We start from the raw sequence: 19,889 nt of genomic DNA on the forward strand, positions 1-19,889 counted from the left end.
AAAAGATGAAAGGTTTTCCCAAAGATGTAAAGTTTCAAACTTATAAAAACATTTTTATGACCAAGCTAGAGACTGAGAAGACTCTTCCTCTCAGGACAAGCATCTGTTACTGTGTTTCCTGGAAAGAACTGAAACCAGATTCAAGTTCAATATATTTTTCTGTAACAATTTAAAAAAAAATAAAAAATTACTCTCATAAATTGATAAAACACTTCCCCATTCTTTCTTCCTTGGACTGTTCCTTTTGCTAGGCCATGCACTATAATTTTCCTGGTCTGAAACTGTCCTATAAACATAAAACTGATGACACAAACATCCAGTGAAGGGTGCTTATGGTTATGTGCTTGTTTTACCTGATTAACTTGATTCTGCAGTGATGTTAGAAGCCCTTCCCGTTGCTCATCCTGCCCCTTAAGGCAAGTAAGTACCAAAGAAAGGAAAGGTTGCTGACTCAAAAGAGACATGCTTTAAGAGAAGCAAACACAGAAGTCAGTTAGTAACATTATTTTAATACCCCCCAATCTTCACCACCTTCCTTGTTTTGTCTGTTTTTTCCCTCTGGAAGTGGCATTGCCTGCATCTATGTCTCTTTCTGTTTTAGTAAATTAAAGCCTCACATGACAAATTAAAAGAACATGCACATAAATAGGAAGAGCACCAGCCAGTATAAATGCACACATTATGCATGTCATTACTGAGAACCCACCTAGCTCAAGGCATCGAATGACCAAGAATTACATGGACACTTGAAGGCCTGACTCAGGAACAGAACATGTTATTTGAAGACTACTTTCATTAAACAGGGATATAATTGTAGTGGAGACTACAGCTAAGGAGCACCTAAAGTTTCTAATCCATGTTAGTGGTCTGAAGTGAATCCCAAGGTTCCCCTACAAGCACTGATTAGAATGTAAGCCACCTAAAATTCCACTTAAATTTTAACATGGGTTTAGTGTATGTAAATTGAGGTGCAGCTTTAGATGTTTTTAGGCAACTTTGTAAGGGCATTCAGAATACATACATACATACATATAGTAATGGGTATCCATTATGAACATAAAATTCAGACATACTGAAAGAAACAGAGACAAATCTGGAACTACGACATGTAAAGTAGAAGAGAAGTCAAAAATGTCAGCAAAGGTATTTGAGTAACAGTTCATGCAATGATTTTTACAGTTTTAGGCATGTAAGCTCCTAGAAAATTACATGCATCCTTGAACACAATAGAGACGTATCCATGCATACACACGTACATTTATTGTAAGTTTTCATTTCAGCAGTTATTTTCATTTGGCATTTAACTTGACTTCAGCGATTTATGTGACAACCAGTATAAAGGAATGGCAAAATCTCTAGGTTCCATAAAACAAGCAAATTAGAAAGTCTGCATTTATGGAAGTCATGTTAAACAGGTTTTTTTGTTTGTTTGTTTGTTTTGTTTTCATATTTTAGGAACACCATGGTAGGAACACGTGTTCATTTACTCATTCATTTCCATAAGAAAAATTTACAACTTGCAAGACAACTATTATCACAATTGTTATCCTTGCTACACAAAGTGGAGTTTGAAAAAAGATACAACAGATACGCTGTATAAGATTTTGTCACTAACAGAGTAGTAAAGTTTGTTTTTGATTGAGATTGAAAGGTTTCAAAAAGCCCCTGGTGAAGTCATTTATTGTTGGAACTATAACAACGTTGTAAATGCTTTCACTTCTGTGCATGGGACCTGTCATGGAGGAAGGGCTCAACAGTTTCTACAACATTTTATTCGTATTTTGAAAGGATTCCTGTTTTAGGTTTTCTAGACATGATCTCTCCCATACAAAAAGAAGGCAGAGAGAGGTTCCATCCTCCCTTTTACTGATGCAAAGAAAACAGGCAAATTGCAAGAGAGCCAGTGAATAACAGAAGAGTGCTGAAATACCCGGAAATACCTAGCAAAGAGATCAGTAAAGCAAGATGTCATTTTTGTCTATCAGAAGCTTCTTAAAGAAAGGGCACAAATGAACTAGGAGGGTCCAACATGACACAGAGTAACAGGCATATGGCAATTATCAGGGAAAGAAAAAAAAAAAAATAAATCTTTTAACCCTACGGGTAAAATAAGCTAGTTGGAAGAGGCTGAAAAATAGCAGATTTAAAAGGTTCCACAGAATTTAATGACAACCATAAGTCAAAAATCAATACACGCAACACAGATTTACATGAGTACTGTAAAGTGGTAATGCCCAATTATTGGTCCCTTGTTCAGGGAAAATATACAGCATGAAAAACATCGAGGATGAATAACAATGCTCAATAATTACACAAGAACAATAAACTTGTAGTGGTATCATATGTAACAGTCAAAAACCATGAGCCTTTAGGAACTGATTTGCTTTCTCTAACCAGTGTACTTTGGGAGAGCTTTCCAAGAAGAAAGATGGTCAGCATTTGAAGCTAAGAGGCTTTGTTGTGTAGAGTGTTTAACGTGATTTACATCATAACTAGAACAAAGTAAAAACAAATAATAAACACTGTACAAGAATATTTTACTAAAGGAAAAATCAATAACTATTAAATCATTAAAATTCTCATTGGTTTGGAAAGTTAGAGATGAACTTCAAGCTCTACTACTCCCCACAGGAATTAAGTGGCATCTTAGGACAGTTATGATATCTTACTGGCAAGGAAGTGGCCTACCGCCATAGAAGGGAAGACACAACAAGCCCTCTGATTGTCCTTTTTAATTTCCAACATTACGCAACAGCAAGCTGCAGAATAGCCACTGGAAGACATGTTACAAAGCTTTCACATTTTGTCTTCTGAAACCAATGGCATTTTTCAGACTAAATGAAACCTGAAACCTGTCTCAGTTTGATAACTTATTGCTCCAAAGAAGTGAGCCAGTGAGGTTTTGTGAAGCAAAAACCCAGTGCCCAATATACCCCTCCTTCAAAAATACCTTCCAGCTCTGTTTACAGAGATCTCCCAAGGTCATACCTCTTTTGCTTCTGTCTATCTCTTTCCTTCTTAGAAGATGACCCCAAATGTTGTCCTTTCTCCAGCTCCTCTCCCGCAGCTTTCAATACCCTACCTTGAACTGAGGTAGGCAGTTTTGCAATCAAGGGAGCCACCAGCCACACTCCTCGCCGCTCAGAAGAACTAGAAACAGAGCAAACGTATTTCAGCCAAAATATCCATGTAGTTTTGCAACCAGTACTAGCTGTTAAAAAACTGAACTGCTTTAATAAAGCAGTTGGCACAACACGTCTGGAGTAACTAGTGTGGACTGAACAATCATAATTTCTGGTTTCCAAAAATTCAAGAATACCGACTATATTTATCGTTAAACAAAAGTAAATAGAAGTAACCTTCAGGTAACTCATTTCTGCAGATTCCTGCTTCAAGTGCAAAAAGTCTAGGCAATCTATGCACAATTAAGCATCACGTTGGCTAAAATAATTAAAAAGGTGCTACAGAAAATACCTTAGGAATGTCTTTTTACCATTCTGTCTTGTATTACTTGTGTCAGCATTTCCAACAGAGTTTGGATTGAAGAGGCCTATACCAGAGTTAGAAGAGTTATTGTTTAGATCAGCGGATTGCTGAAACACCTCTATTGTCGCCTTTGCAATATTATCCAACAAGCTGTTCATTTCAGCCACAGACCCAGAACCCTACAGTAAAACATAAGCAAACTAGCACATTCATGGTATGTTTGCTCATGGACTACGTTAAAATTTAACATTCTTATCTAAATATTTAATGCAAAAAAGTAAGTTTGAAAACAAATACTCACAGACTCCTTCATGCACTGCTTGATCATTAGTTGCAGCTCCAGCCAAGACTGACGGAGAGTCCATTGGTCTAAATTCTGTGAAAGAATTAACATTACAAATACAGGTGTCAACACTTCACAGGTCTAAGGGGAAAAAATATCTCATAATTGAATGTATTATATGCAAAAGCCTTCTTATAAGCAGATCATCACAATCACTACTCTTTTTAATAATCTAATGACATTCCAGAACATCAGACCTGTTCAAGAAACTACGTTAATGGTCCAACATTACTCAGTAACTGTGCAACTTTTCTGAATAAAAATCCTGCTCTCTGCAAAACATGAGTTTAGTCAAATACAAATACAGAAAATGTACTTAGTTTTTTCTTTAACAATTATATTTAACCATGGCATTGACATCCAAATAGACACGTTTGTATTTAGTACAAGGCCATCTAGACATGATCAAAGTAAACCCAGCAGCTAAAGTGATTGTTTTGCAGAACACCAACCAATTTTTGTCCTGGTCTGGCTATTGCTGACTTGACACAGTTGAGATTTCACAGAAAATCCATTTTGTAAGTTTGAGGAATGAAATAGTCCTATAGTTGAATTTGAAGAAATGATCAATTTAGGACCATGTGGATTGCATTTGAGCCTTTTCCACAGAGCAGGAGTGTCTTTCAAGCCGCTGCTGTCACAGAGTCCTACTGAGACAGTATGCATCTCCACCTAAACATCCCCAAAAGCAGCTCCCTTTTCAGCAGCTCCCTAATGGCTGACAATGATAAACAGTAACAATGAGCATGCAGCACACTTGTTTCCTCCAGAACAGTGAAATCAGAGCTAGAGGCACCAGAATTCTGCAAGATGTTTACAGCAAAGACTAGAGATCCTGAGCACTTATAATGTTTAAAGAAGAATCTAATGCTTGATTGCACCAGAAATTGCAAATCAACATCACTTTGTGCTGCTGCTGAATGACAAGTTACGAGTTAGTACCTCACAGGTGGTTTTTGCACCTTCTTTTTCTCCACTGCATTACCTGAAGTATGCGTTTGATGTGCTGCCTCTGAGGGTTGTCCCCCTCAGTGCATTCTTTAATACCATGAGGATAGCAGATAAGTTGAAGAAGTTTCTGTGCTTGTTTGTTTGAAAGAACAGGATCCAAAATAAGATCTTTGTCTGTGCATAGCCTCTCAGGTTCTTTTAAACAGTGTTCTCCAACCCATTCCTGTAAGTAACCAGACAACAGATTCAGAAGATAGTTTCAATGTTCAAATATTAACTTTTGTTAAGCTAAGCAGAAAAGTGATTTTCTACATGCAAAACTTAAAGGAAAATATGGTTTATCTGAGATTAGAAATGTCATCTGTCATTCAGTACCACCTGAAAGTATGACTGTTAACTGTTTTCAAAAATGAATTTCTTCCAAGCTTTGAAGAACTTCTATAGTTTGAAAGCAACTTTGTAATAAAACAAAGACTACTGTAAAAGCACTTTGAACAGACAGCTGATGGAGTGGTCCTACTGTCTTCTCAAAGTGCTTGAGAGTCAGGTAGGAAAAATACCTCAGATCTGATAGAGCATAGGGAGATGCTAACAACTAACTTAAGCCATTTTTTCCCCCACTAACATACTACTCAGTCTATTAAATGTCTCTGCTCCAAAACAGGAAACCCAAAGAGAACTCAAATATTTAAATATTTCAGCATTCATTTTATACCAAAATACGTTATCCTTTTCAAATAAAATACCATTGATTCTCTAAATGAAGACAGAAGAGTAGTTTTTACAAATTACCTGCTGGCAAATAGTTCTTAGCACATATCTAGCATACTCGCTTAAACTAGCAGTTTCTATGGAAACAGCTTTTCCACATGATTTCAGTGTGTGAGAGGAACCCCACATTTCATCCTCATTGAGGTCTTCTAATAAGCCTCTCATAGTGAAGTCCTCGCTCTTCAAGGGGTTGACACTGTTGCTGCCAATCTCGGCATCACCTGCAGAGCAGAAGCACAGAAGTACAGAGTGACTCTAGACAGGGACATCTGCACAGGCACAGGCTAGCAGAGGAATAAAACAGGAGTGAAGCATTTGCTTTCAAAAAGAAAAAAAAAAGGTAGCAATAAGTTTTAGTGATCTGAAAATCACTACGGCCAAAGTATTGTCCGTTTGCTTCATTTTGCATAGTATCTTTTTGATGGATATTTCAGAAGCAGAAAAAGATTTATACAGATCAAACACAACTAAAACCACCGTGCTCCACAGGAAAGTGGAGCACCTGTGAGTGCACGGACTTGCTTTGGCAGATAAGGAAGTGTTGGGTTACTCATTGTTCTCAGATGTCTGATTTTTCCAAGTCTTCTCTCTTACTTTGATTTATTAACACTCCATAGATCAAGAGACAAGTCTCGACTGATGGTACCCTCAGTCATCTTACTATGAACTTCTCCACCAGAGGGATGGACCTTCATGGGAATGGAAAAGGGCAGCACATGGTGAGGGAGCCCTGGCAAACATGGGAGAGCTGATCCTCCCCACAAGGCATCAGCTCAGCTCTATGCCATCATCTGCCTGAAACAAGCAGGGATGACCAATGGAGCAAGGAAAAGCAGTTAGGACATGACACAAAAAATCAGACCTGTAACAGTTTATGTTAAAACTGATGTTTAAGGCTTTGCAACCGTGGACAAGAAAGTAGATGCAACTACAGCATGTAGAAGTGGAGAAAATAGCCCAAACTACTGCACATAATAACACCCTAGAGCCTGCAAGGCCTTCCAGGAGCGTGCAAGTGAAGCAGGCTAATATAGCCAAATGTGTTCAGTCAGCACAAACTCCTGTGGATCATACCTGTTTGACCATATATGATAGTTATCCCCCAGAAAACCTCTCAGTTTACTATCAACTAACAGGGCATGACAAGGCGAAATGGTTTGTTTCAGTGCCACATTAAATATTTACTCTTTTAAACACACACTTCCACACCATGGCCTCTGGTTATACATTATGCTAGGATATATTCCTAAAATCAACAACTACCAGCAAAATATTAAAATAAGGAGACTGACAGCGTAAATATGCCTTTCAGGAGCTGTGGCCACATGCCTGATTGCCACACACTTACACAGAGTGCCCAAAACACCATGGTGCACCAGGTCCTCCTGTGCACTCGGTTTTCCCATCTCTGTGTTCCCTGGTACTGCATTATCCCAGACAAAAAATGAGTTTTTAATAGAGGTACTGCTAACAAAAACAGTCAACACCTGCAAACCCATCCTAGTTTCTTAACTAGAGAATGACTCTTAGGTAAATGGCATACAATCCTTTTGTAACAAGACTGATCTCATATCTAACACCTTATCAAAACCAGAGTCCCAATGTGCTGTGACAAACCAGCCTGCAGGATGGGCTGTGACATTTCATCCCCATCCCTAGATCAGCTCTGCACAACTGGACCCACCAGGCTCACCCAGCTCTCACTGCAGCGAGCATGCTGCTGCCCTGACCTCCCCTGACCGGCCCACTGCAGCACCAGGGATCAACTCCTTACAGAGGGGTGAGACAGATTAAGGAGTGCTGTCACTCCTGAGACAGAATATAAATCATTTTCTAATAGGCCAATAGCAAAAGAAAAAAATAGAACATATCGTGCGAAGTGAAAGCAGGTATTATCCTCCTATTCCCCCAAATCCAGGCAAATCCAAAAACCCGTGTACCACTGAACCAATGGCAGGTAGAGCAGACACATAAGCCCTGCAGAACCCAAAGAGCAGGACAGGCTCATTATGAGGGATATGGGAATTGGGCCGAAGGACAACATGTGTGAACAGACAGCAGCAGCAAAATGGCCACCCACAGCCACCCTGCACTCAAGCACCTCATTATCTTGTGTACCATATCAGGCAATCATATAAGGCCCAAAATCTGCACCTGTGATGGACACGTGGGAGGAAGCTGGCAGGCAAACAATACAACGAAGAGATCGATACCGAGGCACACATGAAGCTGTCCCCTTCATCCCTGAACGCTTTGATAAAACTTGAAGACATTTATTACACCCTAGAGCAGTTACCTGCACAGCATCATCCTTCACTGTGGGTAGGGACTGTTGCAATTCTACGCTGATGAAGCTTCTTAATTAGAAATCCGTGTTAGAAAAAACAGTTATCACTTATCTGTTGCTTTTTCTCAGCCTATCAAGTATAATTTTTAAACAATTAATGCAGGGTGCCAAAAAGGGACATCTTCCAAATATAATATTTTGAGTATAGGAGATGAGTTGCAGTGAAGACAAAAATAAGCTGTGTGTCCAGATCTTCCTTCTTATCACCCTGCACCAAGACCCTACTCAAACCATGTCCCTGTGTAGGGACAGCAAAGGAAACAGCAAGTGTTCACACTGCACAGTATTAGTGAAGAAAAATAGCAGATCTCAGCACTCTGAAAAGCAAGAGAACATAGATAATGGCCATAAACGTATTCCAAGCTCACTTTCAATCTATCAGTCCATCTCTGCTAGCTACTTCCTTAACTTCTTTCCCAATATAGTCACGTCGTTAAGGACTATGAGGTTTTTGAGAGTTCTGAGACACTGGCCAACAGAGAACATAACATTAGTACTCTAGCTGGAGGTATACCTCTGTTGGTATATGCACATCTGGGAGATCTTGTTTGTTTAATTGGACATTTACTTAGCTCCAAAAATACACATCACCATAGCTCCCCACAGCTTTACCTGAACTTAAGCCAAATCAAAACTCTGAGATAGTTATTTGTTTGAATAAATAATACACTCCTTGTTCATGGAGAGTTGCTTAGTAGTGATTCTTTTTCAAGTTTCTCAATGACTGACAGACACAATTTGTGGAAAGCACAGAAAAGGGTGGGAAAAGTGATCTGAGACCTTATTTCCTCTATATACTTGAGCGTGACTTGCCTGAATTTGAAATGTACTGGGACTTGGTGGCAGGGGAGGTCAAAATGTGAAAAAGCCACATCTGCTTAAAGGTTCATCAGCTGGGGCTGACTCACCAGAGAAAAATGCTGTCTCTTGACCTGTGGGGGAAACACTACTCACATGCTACAGAAGCACACACAGCATCTACATTTTTCTTCTGTCACCGGCGCTTCTCTTTCCCAGTATACGTGAAGTAGCACTGTACAACTTTAACCCAAGCCCTAGAGCAAAAACATTACGCATGACTGCATAATCTTACCAAGCATCAAAATTGCTTTTAAGACTGCAAATACAGCTCCCACTTCTATACTGTTGTGAGCAGCAGCCAAGAGGTGACGATCACAAGAAGAACGAATTCCAGGAAATAATTTCCCTATGGAAAGAAGAGCAAATCTTGTGGAAAATGTTTATGCTTTACCATCTAAAATTTCCTTCGTACAAAATCCTTTTCATCCAAAACAGCTATAGAAGCACAATAACTGAATGAAGAATTGAATGTCATAACTGAAGCTGAAGACCAATGGGTAAGTCATTAAAATCAAGTGGGATACATGGTATTCCGGTTTTGGCTGAGATAGTTAGTTTTCTTCGTAGTAGCTTGCATGGTGCTATGTTTTGGATTTGAAATGAAAACAGTGGTGATAACAGTGATGTTTTTGTTGCTGCTGAGCAGTCCTTACAAAGTCAAGGCCTTTCTGTTTCTCACACTGCCCCGCCAGCAAGGAGGCTGAGGACGCACAAGAAGTTGGTGGGGGGTGGACAGCCAGGGCACTGAGGGCATGTCAGAGTGATGGCATTTGTCTTCCGAAAAAAACATTATGCATGTTGAGCCTTGCTTTCTTGGAAATGGCTGAACATCTGCCTACCAATGGGAAGTAGTGAATGAATTCCTTGTTTTACTTTGCTTGCATGTGCAGCTTTGGTTTTATGTATTAAACCGTCTTAATCTCAACCCACGAGTTTTCTCACTTCTGCATTTCCAATTCTCTACTCCCCTAGGGTGTAGAGAGTGAGCAGTTGAGTGGGGTTCAGCTGCCCACCAGGGTTAACCCATGCCACATTGTTGTGATGTATTAATATCAAATATTAAAATAAGCTATAATTACTTAAATAGAAAAAGGAGCCTGTCATTTCACTATTTCTATATAAACAGCGAATTTAGCCACAATGAGACGCTGAAGTGTATTTTGGTTTTGACTTCACAGATGTAGGAAATGACTTCCTTTACCTAGTTTTCATAACAAATGAGGCAAAATTAATTAATATAAATGCCTGTTGCACAGTTAAGCCTAATCCTACAGCTCAGAAGCATATTGCAAACGCCATCAGTGAATGCTTTTTCTGACTTCAAGGAGAAGATACACAGACTGAAAGATAGGGAGGGAGAAAGGAAAGACAAATCTACCACCTTTCTGACATGGTCAGCTGAGCCATAGGCAATAGAAGTCTGCAACATAGTTACATCTTGTTTGATTTGTACTACCTGCTAGAGTTCCAACATGACTCTCCCTTTCCATTTAAATTAATTTCTGTTTCTAGGGAAGCCTGGAGCCACGTAATGTATTTCGGTTGTTCAGACAGTATTCACAGCCTTTACTTATTTTGTTCAAACTTGTTAAGTGAGGTTCATTCATTTCTGTTGAATGAAGAATGTTGAAAAAGAAGCTACTATTGCTTTTAGATGGAAAAACTTGATGTCACTTAAGAGTTTAAAATAATCGATTTCAGTTTATTTTTGCCGTAGAAATAGTCTTGTCATCAAGTTTGCTGAAATGCTTAAAAGTCAAAACACACGTTATTTCAATGGTTATTTCATTTTAACTGTCAGGTGCTTGTTCCTTGCCCTGTTCCTTCCTCTTTTGGTCTGTGGCAAAACCACTTAAGTCAGATCACAGAATACTCACATTTTAAAAAATTAAAAAAAAAAATCCAAAAATTCCAAAAGGAAAGATACGTTAATGGATTTTGAGAACTGTTTTCCTCATGTTTCTTCTGTTGGACTAGATGTTTTACTGTGCCTCACTTATAATTTCAGTTTACACACAAGGCTACCAAACTGCATTATGTGTATCCCTATCAGTTTTTGTATCACTGCAGGATGACCCACATGCAGCATGGGCACACAGGACATTTTTCAAACAGATAAGAATAGTATACATCACCTTTTAACTAGTGAAAAATCTGTGATTTTAAGCAGGCTGTAATTTCTAATTGCACCATGGATATTTTCACACATGAAATCTGAAGCCACTAAAAAACATCCAGATTCTGAAATGAAAGGACCATGCAGCAGGCAGCTTACCTGTTTCCTGTGGAAAGAGGCAGACCTGGGGTGTCCTGAAGAGGTGCAGGAGGAGCCGACAGGTCATCCTGGCCCCAGGCTCTGCATCTGGATCCCCGCAGGCTATGGAATATGGGACATGGACATTGGGCATCTACCCAGGACCTCACAAGTCACGCTGGCAGGCCTGGAAAGGTTCTAATTCACAGCCCCATTTTAAATGCAAATACATTAATTTCATCGACAGGAATCAGCATTTATGGCCTTCAGTCATTAAAAAAAAAAAAACACACACAGAAAAGAATAGTATGATTTTTGTTAAGCAAGACACCTAATTAATGGCAGAAAAGAATACATGGCTAAACTGGCTTTTGATAGCCAGTGAAGTAAGAAAAACAAATCCAGGCAGAAAATGAAAAGAAATGTAATGTGGCCAACAAAGGGGACCATAGCCACTGTACTCCAGGGTAGGTGCAAAGATGGTGCCAGAGAGAAAATGTCAACATCAGGCATTGATGCCAGAAGCAAATGAGAGAGAAATGCCCACTGTGGGCTACAGAAGATACATAGAATGGGTGAGCTTCCAAAATGTTTCATAGCACAACCCAAGTAGATCTGGCAGACATTTGGTGATACTGCATAACAGAAGAGGACAGAGCATTGTCAACAACTCTGACAGCACTTGTCAACTGTGGGTTCTCTGATCTAACCTGGCATCACTCCTTTCGCAAACTGCGGGGACATACATGCTGTAATGTACAACAGGTGGTATTTCACTACTTATTCAATAATTGGAAGCTCACTAAAAAGTCTTAAGTTTTTTGTTCTAAGTTTTTCTCTTGATACATTCTTACCAGCTGCAAGAAGAGAAGGCAGTGCAACGTGCTGAACTACATCCTCCAGAGAAAAGCACTGCCGGGCAATCAATATAGCAATGAAAGTGGCCAGGGAATCATGGAAAGACAGGTCACTCACCTGGAAAGAAAAACATTGCGATGCTTCACATGACAGTGCACACCTCGCTGCCATGATTATTAAAGAATTTATTAATTAGAATAAACAGTAAAATGTATACACATAAGCATGTCTCCACATTTTAGTGCATTACCAAACTTTTAATGACAAATAATGATAGCTTTGAACTTAATTTTAACACAGACCTATTTCAAATAGCACAAATTAATTCCAAAATAAAACCCACTCGTCTTATAAAAACCTGGGAAAATTTTGTCACTCTATAAAAATTGATAACACCAACACTCATTCCTTAGCTTAAGGACAAAAATATGTCTCCAATGTACACAGCTGCAATCTGTTCCTAAACTACAGATCAATATATTGGACCAGATATTGAATAACATTAGTCACCATAATCCTGCTGACTTAACAAGGCTATGGTAACTTGTATCAGGTGAGTAAAGAACAGCAAAATGTACCACAAACTCTACAATTTAAGAGTCAACACCAGACACCGGGTCTTTAAAATAAAGAGTTATTTACACATCCATCAGCACTTTAGAAAAAGTATGCTGACATCTACTCCTTTCCAAGAGCACCTCCAATATTCCATAACATTCCATAATAAAGTAAGAAAAAAATGCTGATACAGAGAAATCTCTAAGCATTGCCCAAATTTTACATTCATGCTGAAGATGTAGGAAAGAATAAAAATCAGTCAGGAATCTCATGAAATGCCTTGAAAACTAATGGACATAGGACTAACTCTGTGCCCAGCATTATGCACTGGAGACCTTACTATACCTCAAAGTGAACCCGAGGTAAATAAGTTTAACAGATACTTTAGAAGACAGTGTGGACTTACATCAACGCTGCAGAGCAGATCATTGAAACCCCACACATGATTTGAAGAGCAGCAAAGAGCTTTGACAACCCCTAGCCACTCTGAGCTCAGCACTGTGCAGCATGCCGTCAGCTCCGCACAAAGGTTTGCTATGTCATTAATCCTACGAGAGAAGAGAAAAACAAATACAGAAGCAAGATCTTTTGAATACAATTAATATTTAGGTCAAAGGAAATCGGTGTTTGACAGCAGAACCGGTGTTTCCTTACTTAAGGGGAGGGTAATGTCCAAAGGTGATTATGCTACTGGTACATGTAACCTAGTGCAATTCGGCTGCGGACAACTGCCGCACCTACAAACAACATGCAACTTGTAGCCCACAGCTTGCATTCACACACAGCAGCATGGGGCCTTTATTTTCTGTAAGCCCAACTCTGTACACCTTGCCCTGGTACTCGCTCCCCTGCCTGTGCTAAGCTGCCCAGGAGGAGGGACGGAGAGCCAAAGCCCCCGCCGCCCGCAGCCCCCCATGCAGATGGATGCCCTCCCTCCCTGTAAGGGCGCGCGGGGCTCCCCTCAGCACTGCCCTGCAGACAGCAGCTCTGTCCTCGCTCACGCTAAGGTGCCACCGGGCAGCGGTGCGTGCGGTGCATGGCCCCAGCCCTCAGGGCAGCGCACTGCGCCAGGCCAGTGCTGCTGCCTAGGGGGAAGGAGAGAGACAGGAAATCAAACGGCATGAATGGATTTCATTTGACCGACTGCATACTGTGCAGTATGTGATTCACTGTGTGACTCAGAGTTGGGTAACATTTCAGAAAACAGAGCAGAGCTGACTCATCCCAGTGCAAGTTATTTTTTCCCTGTTCCACAGCGAAACTCGCTCAGCCACATTTGGATGTTGCTGGTCTACAAAATCGCTGCTTCTTGGCTGCTTTGCTCTCCAAAGATGCCCCCCACTTCCTGGATGGCCTCAGGCTGGGGAAGAGGAGAAGGGTACAGCAACAGCACACGCTTTGGGCAGAAGCCAATCAGGAAAAGAAAAAAAATCCCCATTTCCTCCGGTTTTGTGATCTGTCAGTAACCTTAACAAAGACAGTCAGCTACTGCTGCACCTAGGCCTAACTATCAAGACTAAGAATTCCTTACTAAAAATTGGAACATAATTAGAACAGAACAGCAAATACTGGTGATTTTCATGGTTTAAGAGGAATAAAAGTGCTGGAGGCAGGGGTAAATGCTAGATCCAAAATCGGTGCCCACTTCCACCTGCATCAGGGACTGCAGAACAAGAAACTAGGGCAAAAAGTTTCAACACTGCCGCATTTGCACAAGAAGACGGTCTATATACAGAGGAAGGAGAAAGCAATTGAGAAAAGAATGTATGAATTATGAAAGAAAACATACTGTCAGTGTAAACCTCAACACTGACGTTAGTAATTTTACTTCACGAGTTCTTCACTGTACTTCTTGTCAGTACTTTGAGATCGTCTAGAAAGATCTAACAGCCGTAAGATCCAAGAAGTGACACACAGGATCAGACAGAAGCTGCACTGTATGGTGACAAAAGTCAGCACCTGCTGGTGTCAGAACACAGCCACAGCAAGACAAAGCAGGAAAACCTGCTAAGTGCTGATCTCGTCCTAAACTTTAGTTGTTGGAGAACTGATGGAACCATGCACCATGAGGTCTAAACTACTCTTAAAATGTAACTGACAGTTGTTATAACTCTAGTAGCTTCTATTTAATAAAAGTTAATACTTTTTACAAAAGATTTTTTGACACGTTACATATTACCCACAAAGATGAATTTCACTATGAAAAATTAAATTACAACATTTAACGATTTAAACATCAATTGCATCAGAAGAAGGAAGCAACCTACTGCAGAACCTTCCTTCATTTACAGGCATCTAATGGGTAAGCATTGTGCTGGGCCATCCTACCTGAAGCAGCACACCTACTGATACAAAAAGCTTACTGCTTGTCCTACAGTGAGTACTTCCTACTCGTTAATCCCTTTTGTTAAACTATGCAGATTGATTTAATGAATGAAAGTCAAGGGAAACTGACAAAATAAACTTTCAGCAATAACAAAGAGTAATGAATGAAAACAATTGCAACACAGACACAAAGAATTGCAACAAAGACACAAAGCAAACAGGCAAAAGGAAACCTCAGCTGTACCATGTAAAAATCCATACAGTTCCAATTCCAGAAGGGTTTGCCTTACCTTCCTGCATCTTGATGCCCCATACACACATTCATTAGTGCATTGCAGACAAAGCTGTAGCGGTTGGCTGCGTTATCACTCAGGATCTTGCCCAGCATTGAGTAGTTAATGCTATGAGCTGAAGGATTCTCGATAAAATCTAACATGAACTCTGGGTCCCACAGCAGATTGGAATTTGAAGGCTGAACATTGCTGTATATTGTTTGCTTCACCTTAGAACAGGCACTACTGAGGACCAAAAAAGAGAGAGTTGCCCAAAAAAGAGTATTTTGCACAAATATTATTGAACATACCATGTGGGATCAGAAAGTTCTAGTTTGATTACCATTCTGTACACAATCTCGTTTTTATAAGAAGCTTCTATGACATCTACTGCCATGGTGAGTGGCTGGATAAAGGAACACACATACATTCCTTTTGTGCAGTAACTTCCCAGAACACCACAGGCCTTTCCAGTGAGCTATAATGGTGCTTCGTAACACTGCTCTCCCTCCTCATTTGTTATGACACAACGAACTGCAGCAGTGGTAAGCAGAATTAGTTACAGAAAAATGTAAAAACTTATCTAAATTACCCCCCCATATCTAGTAATAATGTGACGCAATTGACAACTTTTTGAAGGATGAGGTCAGTAAATAGAGAAAAGATACATAAAGGTCATGTTCTGGCGTTAAAAATTATGACAAAAGACCAAGAAATAATAAAGGCTAGCAATACCTATATGTTAATTTGCTTTCTTTGGTGGTGGTGGTGGTGGAAACATAGAAAAATACTATTAGAGAAGAACATAAATTTCGCACACAAAATAGTCTAAGGAGTGTTTGTCTCAAGTGTTAGATCTTATACCATAGCTGGGAACAGCATCCACACAGACAAAGTTCATTGGTTTTGTTATTTTCCATCCAATGTTGGAAGAATTTTGGTCAATCTGTTGCAGCATTATGGAAAACAAATCAGCCACATTAAAATCTGTGAAAGCGAAGGCAAGGGGAGGGTCCAAAGCTGTGTCACGGTTGCCTCAGCAGCTGACCCAATGCTGATGGTCCCCACTGCCCTTGCACCACACGTGCTCGCTGCACTGCTAACCACAGCACAGTGAGGAGGGCCCAGGCCATTGCTCCTCCACGGCAGGTACTGGCACAAACGCAAGGACTTCACAGGCTCAGGTCCATGTGCTGTGCACTTGGCACACGCAATAGGATTTCATCCATAAAGGTAAAGCAGCAAAGGCAACGGTGCATTTTCCATGGAAAGCAAACTGAACTGAAAACAGAGGAGTCCGCATCAGCCTACAGGTTAGGCAGTAATAAGAAAAATCATGTTTCCACCCACCTGAAGAGGTCTCCAAACTTGCTTCTCAGGTGACTACAGGATACATACAGGTCATAGAGGTAAGCTAAAATACACCTTTCTGGGGAGGAACATTCTGAGGGATTAACAACATGTTTGACCACCCCACACAACCTGCAAAGACAGAAACCATTCTGAGTTCATTCCAACACACCTTAGAAATGCATCTCATACTGTTACATATTGTATAAAGCCCACCAGCTAGGTAACACGATTACAAATGTTGCATCTACAAACTGATGGGGTCATTTGAAGTTCGGTGTCACCTGTGAGTTTACATGGGCTCCAGAGAGGACAGAACTCCCTCCAGACAAGGGAGCCCAGGGAAGAATCAGGTGAATGGGTAGCAAACTGAGATATACAACTCCGACCTGTTCCTAGGCTACCAAGGGTGCAGGTCCTACCAGCAGGAGCAGGCTGCAGAGTTGAGCCATCTGCTCGACACTAGAGCAAGCACAGACCTGAGCTTGCTTGCAGCCTTCCAGCGCTGCTGCAGCAGCTTCCAGTGCCATGCACTGCTTGGTCTCACTACCTGAACCTACGCACATTTTTTGTTTAAAAGAGAACAGCAGAAATACTTTTTTGGAAAAGTGTAGCTGCCACATACCCTTCAAATACTTGTGCAGTTTGCTCTGAGTTGAGAATGAGGCAGGCATGATAACGCCGCAGGACAGCAACAATGCAAACACACAGTCCTGTTGTGTAGCTTCCTGCCAGGCTGGATGACTTCAGCAGCAGCTCTGCCTCCACAACACTCAGCTCGTTCAGCAGCTAAAAACACATACACAAAAACAACCAGCTGAAAATAACTTCCAACTTAAACATGTAAAATAGGTGTCAAAAAAAAATTAAGGAAATACTACATGGCAAGCCAAAACAAAATCTGTTTTGCTAAAGAACAAGGGGAAGAGGCAGCAAAATCAACTGTTAAAGTACAGAACACGTCCCTCAGAACTATTTTTCAGAAGAACACAACATTTCTGGCACCTACATGCTTTACTGTGTAATAAGATGCTTGCGCCTGAAACAGTGAAGCCCATACTAAAATACTTTGTGCTAAAATAATCCAGTTCTTTATTAATTATATATATTTTTAAAATAAAGTAGATCCGTTCACTGCCCGTAATGGTCAGAGAGTAGGACAGAAGGGGAAGTATCTGGGTAGTTTTTTCAGAGGTTAGGAAACTGAAACAGAGAAAGTCCTATGACAGCAGATCAGGAGAATATAATCGGTTTGTGTTTGTTTTTTTTTTTCTGGTTTTACTTAAAAATGTATCACAGCTTTGTCCTGATGTACCTATTAATAAAATTAACTCTTCTTACCTGTATTGCAAAGTCTATCAGTCCATTGATGTTCAGTGCTGGTTCCATGAGATCAAAGATAAGTTGTATATGGTGAGCCAAGGGAAGATGATATGATGTTCCTGAGGCAAAACTAGTTATTTGTTCGAGAACATTACTGGAGATCTGTGAAAATAAACGTTGAAAAGTTGTATGATAACTGAGGACTTCTCAGATACACTACTGCTCCAAAAATCCTAAATTTGTTAATTGGTAATAGCAAATTACAGCATTTTGCAGATAAAAGCACTAACAAATCATGCCTAAGTATAGAGTATATCTTTACCATCATGCAAGTCAGTTGTAACACTTTCATTTGCTACATAGACAAAGCAGAAAAATGCTGGTCTACTGCTTTACAGCTAAATGTCAAATTGCTATTAATACCTACAATAATTAATTTTACTCTGTGGGATCTTTTTAAAATTCAATTTTTGTTTAAAGGAGAGGCAAAATCTATTTTCATCCTACTGTATTGTGCTTTTTTATTGAAATAATTACTCAAACGATGTCCTGCAAACAAAACATGTATTGAATTCATTCAAAACACCAGATCTAGTGATGCGTTATAAATTAAGTATCAAACATGAACCTCTTTTACTTTCTTCCTTAGGCTAGCCTGAGGTTATTGAAAAATACTTTAAAACAGTAACTAGAAGTAATGAAAACCTAAGCAGATACATTTGCACACAAGTCCTAATATAAACCAGGAAAAACAAGCTTGTCATTTAAAATAAGTTATGTTCTCAAGTCAGCCACTAATATAGTTTTTTAATGGCAAATGTTAACTATAAATTTAAATACCAAGAAAAGAACAAACTGTATTATCCATCTGTTTCTCAGACAGTCAGTTTGTTGCACAAACACAGAAAAGAGCTCACCATCCTTCATGCACACAGATGCAGTAACATACCTTTTACATACACGAGAGATTGACTGATAGGTACCTAATTTACCAGTGATCCCTAAACAATGATGTTGACTGAAATGTAAAACTGATTTCAAATTTTTCAGTTAAAAAATCATGACACCTGTAACAGCCCTCAAAGCTTCTTAAAATTAATTTAAAAAGTCCTAACAAACCAAAACAAACCACCAAATACCTACTGAAGCAGATATTTTAAAAACCAGTGCAGCATTTTTTTCTCTTGCCTTCAAAGAAGCAGTGCACTCAAAATTCTTGGTACATACAAAACATTTCTAAAAACCTAGATTCGCTTCCTATTTGATCTCTCTATGGCAGAATATAAAAGGCTACAATTTTATACATGGGGAGTACCTGAGATGTCACCTGATGTTGATCAAAATATGACAGTTGCTGTAGTTTTGTGAATACCGTCTCAAGGGTTGGAAATGCTTCTTGTTTGTTCTTCCTGGCTTTTTGCCCTTCATCCCCAACTTAACAGATAAAAATATTATTTTGGTCATTTTATATTTAATGGAGCCCTAGTAGCTCTGCAATATTACTGCTTTATAACACAATTAAAAAAATTTAAAGCTTCACTCATGACTACATAAAACCCTTCTTCTCTCAATTTTCCGTTATACTTGGTGAAAATACAGAGCATAGCAGGTAACAATGTAAAAGCTACTTTAAGGTTATTCCAGTGCAAGAAGGCGCCATTCAATAATAACTGAAAAATAGTCACGTTGTTTTACTAGGAAGGTAAGGAATATGTATGTAAGGGCTGGCCAGTATCTCATATTTGAGGCTTTAACCTAACGGCAATGTTGACAGCCAAATTGCTATAATGTCAAATAGGGATTTCTAACCACAGCATAGGGACTTCTAACCACAGCGGCCTTCTCCTGTCCCGGTGCCGCGGCACAGCAGGTGCACCCCGTGCTGTGGGAATGCGGTACCTCGCCCAGTGATGGTGAAGGGGATGAAAGCCAAGTTACATGATCAACATGCATGGCTTCAAACTTGCTGAGCACCTCAGCTCCCACGATCTTCTCTACAGGCTACCGTACAGCACTGTTAAAGCATTTACCACCCGTTTCAGTAGTACTCTTCTTATTCAGAATTTTCAGGATGTCTTTGGTAATCTTCTTCAATTGATGTCTCGCTTCGTCACGCTCCTTACCAACACCATAAAGAAGAATCATGCGCTGGTTACACTCATGACTTGAAGATTCATCCTGAAAAGACCA

The 19,889-nt window shown here is 39.9% G+C and overlaps 1 protein-coding gene across 20 annotated transcripts in view; it reads right to left on the reverse strand.

The window, feature by feature from the left end:
* MED12L (mediator complex subunit 12L) overlaps positions 1-19,889 on the reverse strand; it is a 140,052-nt gene that overhangs the window by 25,176 nt on the left and 94,987 nt on the right. For 18 of the 20 annotated variants that reach the window (XM_040567362.1, XM_040567361.1, XM_040567351.1 and 15 more), the window contains 16 exons: positions 19,730-19,877; positions 19,015-19,133; positions 17,718-17,861; positions 17,002-17,165; positions 16,377-16,508; positions 15,045-15,272; positions 12,836-12,977; positions 11,868-11,988; positions 11,035-11,136; positions 8,992-9,105; positions 5,573-5,772; positions 4,815-5,003; positions 3,788-3,862; positions 3,475-3,665; positions 2,989-3,150; positions 354-465 (listed from right to left, as the gene is read on the reverse strand). In XM_040567362.1, the coding sequence (XP_040423296.1) occupies positions 354-465; positions 2,989-3,150; positions 3,475-3,665; positions 3,788-3,862; positions 4,815-5,003; positions 5,573-5,772; positions 8,992-9,105; positions 11,035-11,136; positions 11,868-11,988; positions 12,836-12,977; positions 15,045-15,272; positions 16,377-16,508; positions 17,002-17,165; positions 17,718-17,861; positions 19,015-19,133; positions 19,730-19,877 (2,343 nt within the window). The remainder of the gene's footprint in view (positions 1-353; positions 466-2,988; positions 3,151-3,474; positions 3,666-3,787; positions 3,863-4,814; positions 5,004-5,572; positions 5,773-8,991; positions 9,106-11,034; positions 11,137-11,867; positions 11,989-12,835; positions 12,978-15,044; positions 15,273-16,376; positions 16,509-17,001; positions 17,166-17,717; positions 17,862-19,014; positions 19,134-19,729; positions 19,878-19,889) is intronic. The other 2 variants (XM_040567343.1, XM_040567352.1) reach the window with 2 other exon arrangements.

The sequence above is a fragment of the Cygnus olor genome, chromosome 9 (assembly GCF_009769625.2).
Source record: "Cygnus olor isolate bCygOlo1 chromosome 9, bCygOlo1.pri.v2, whole genome shotgun sequence".
Classification (NCBI taxonomy): domain Eukaryota; kingdom Metazoa; phylum Chordata; class Aves; order Anseriformes; family Anatidae; genus Cygnus; species Cygnus olor.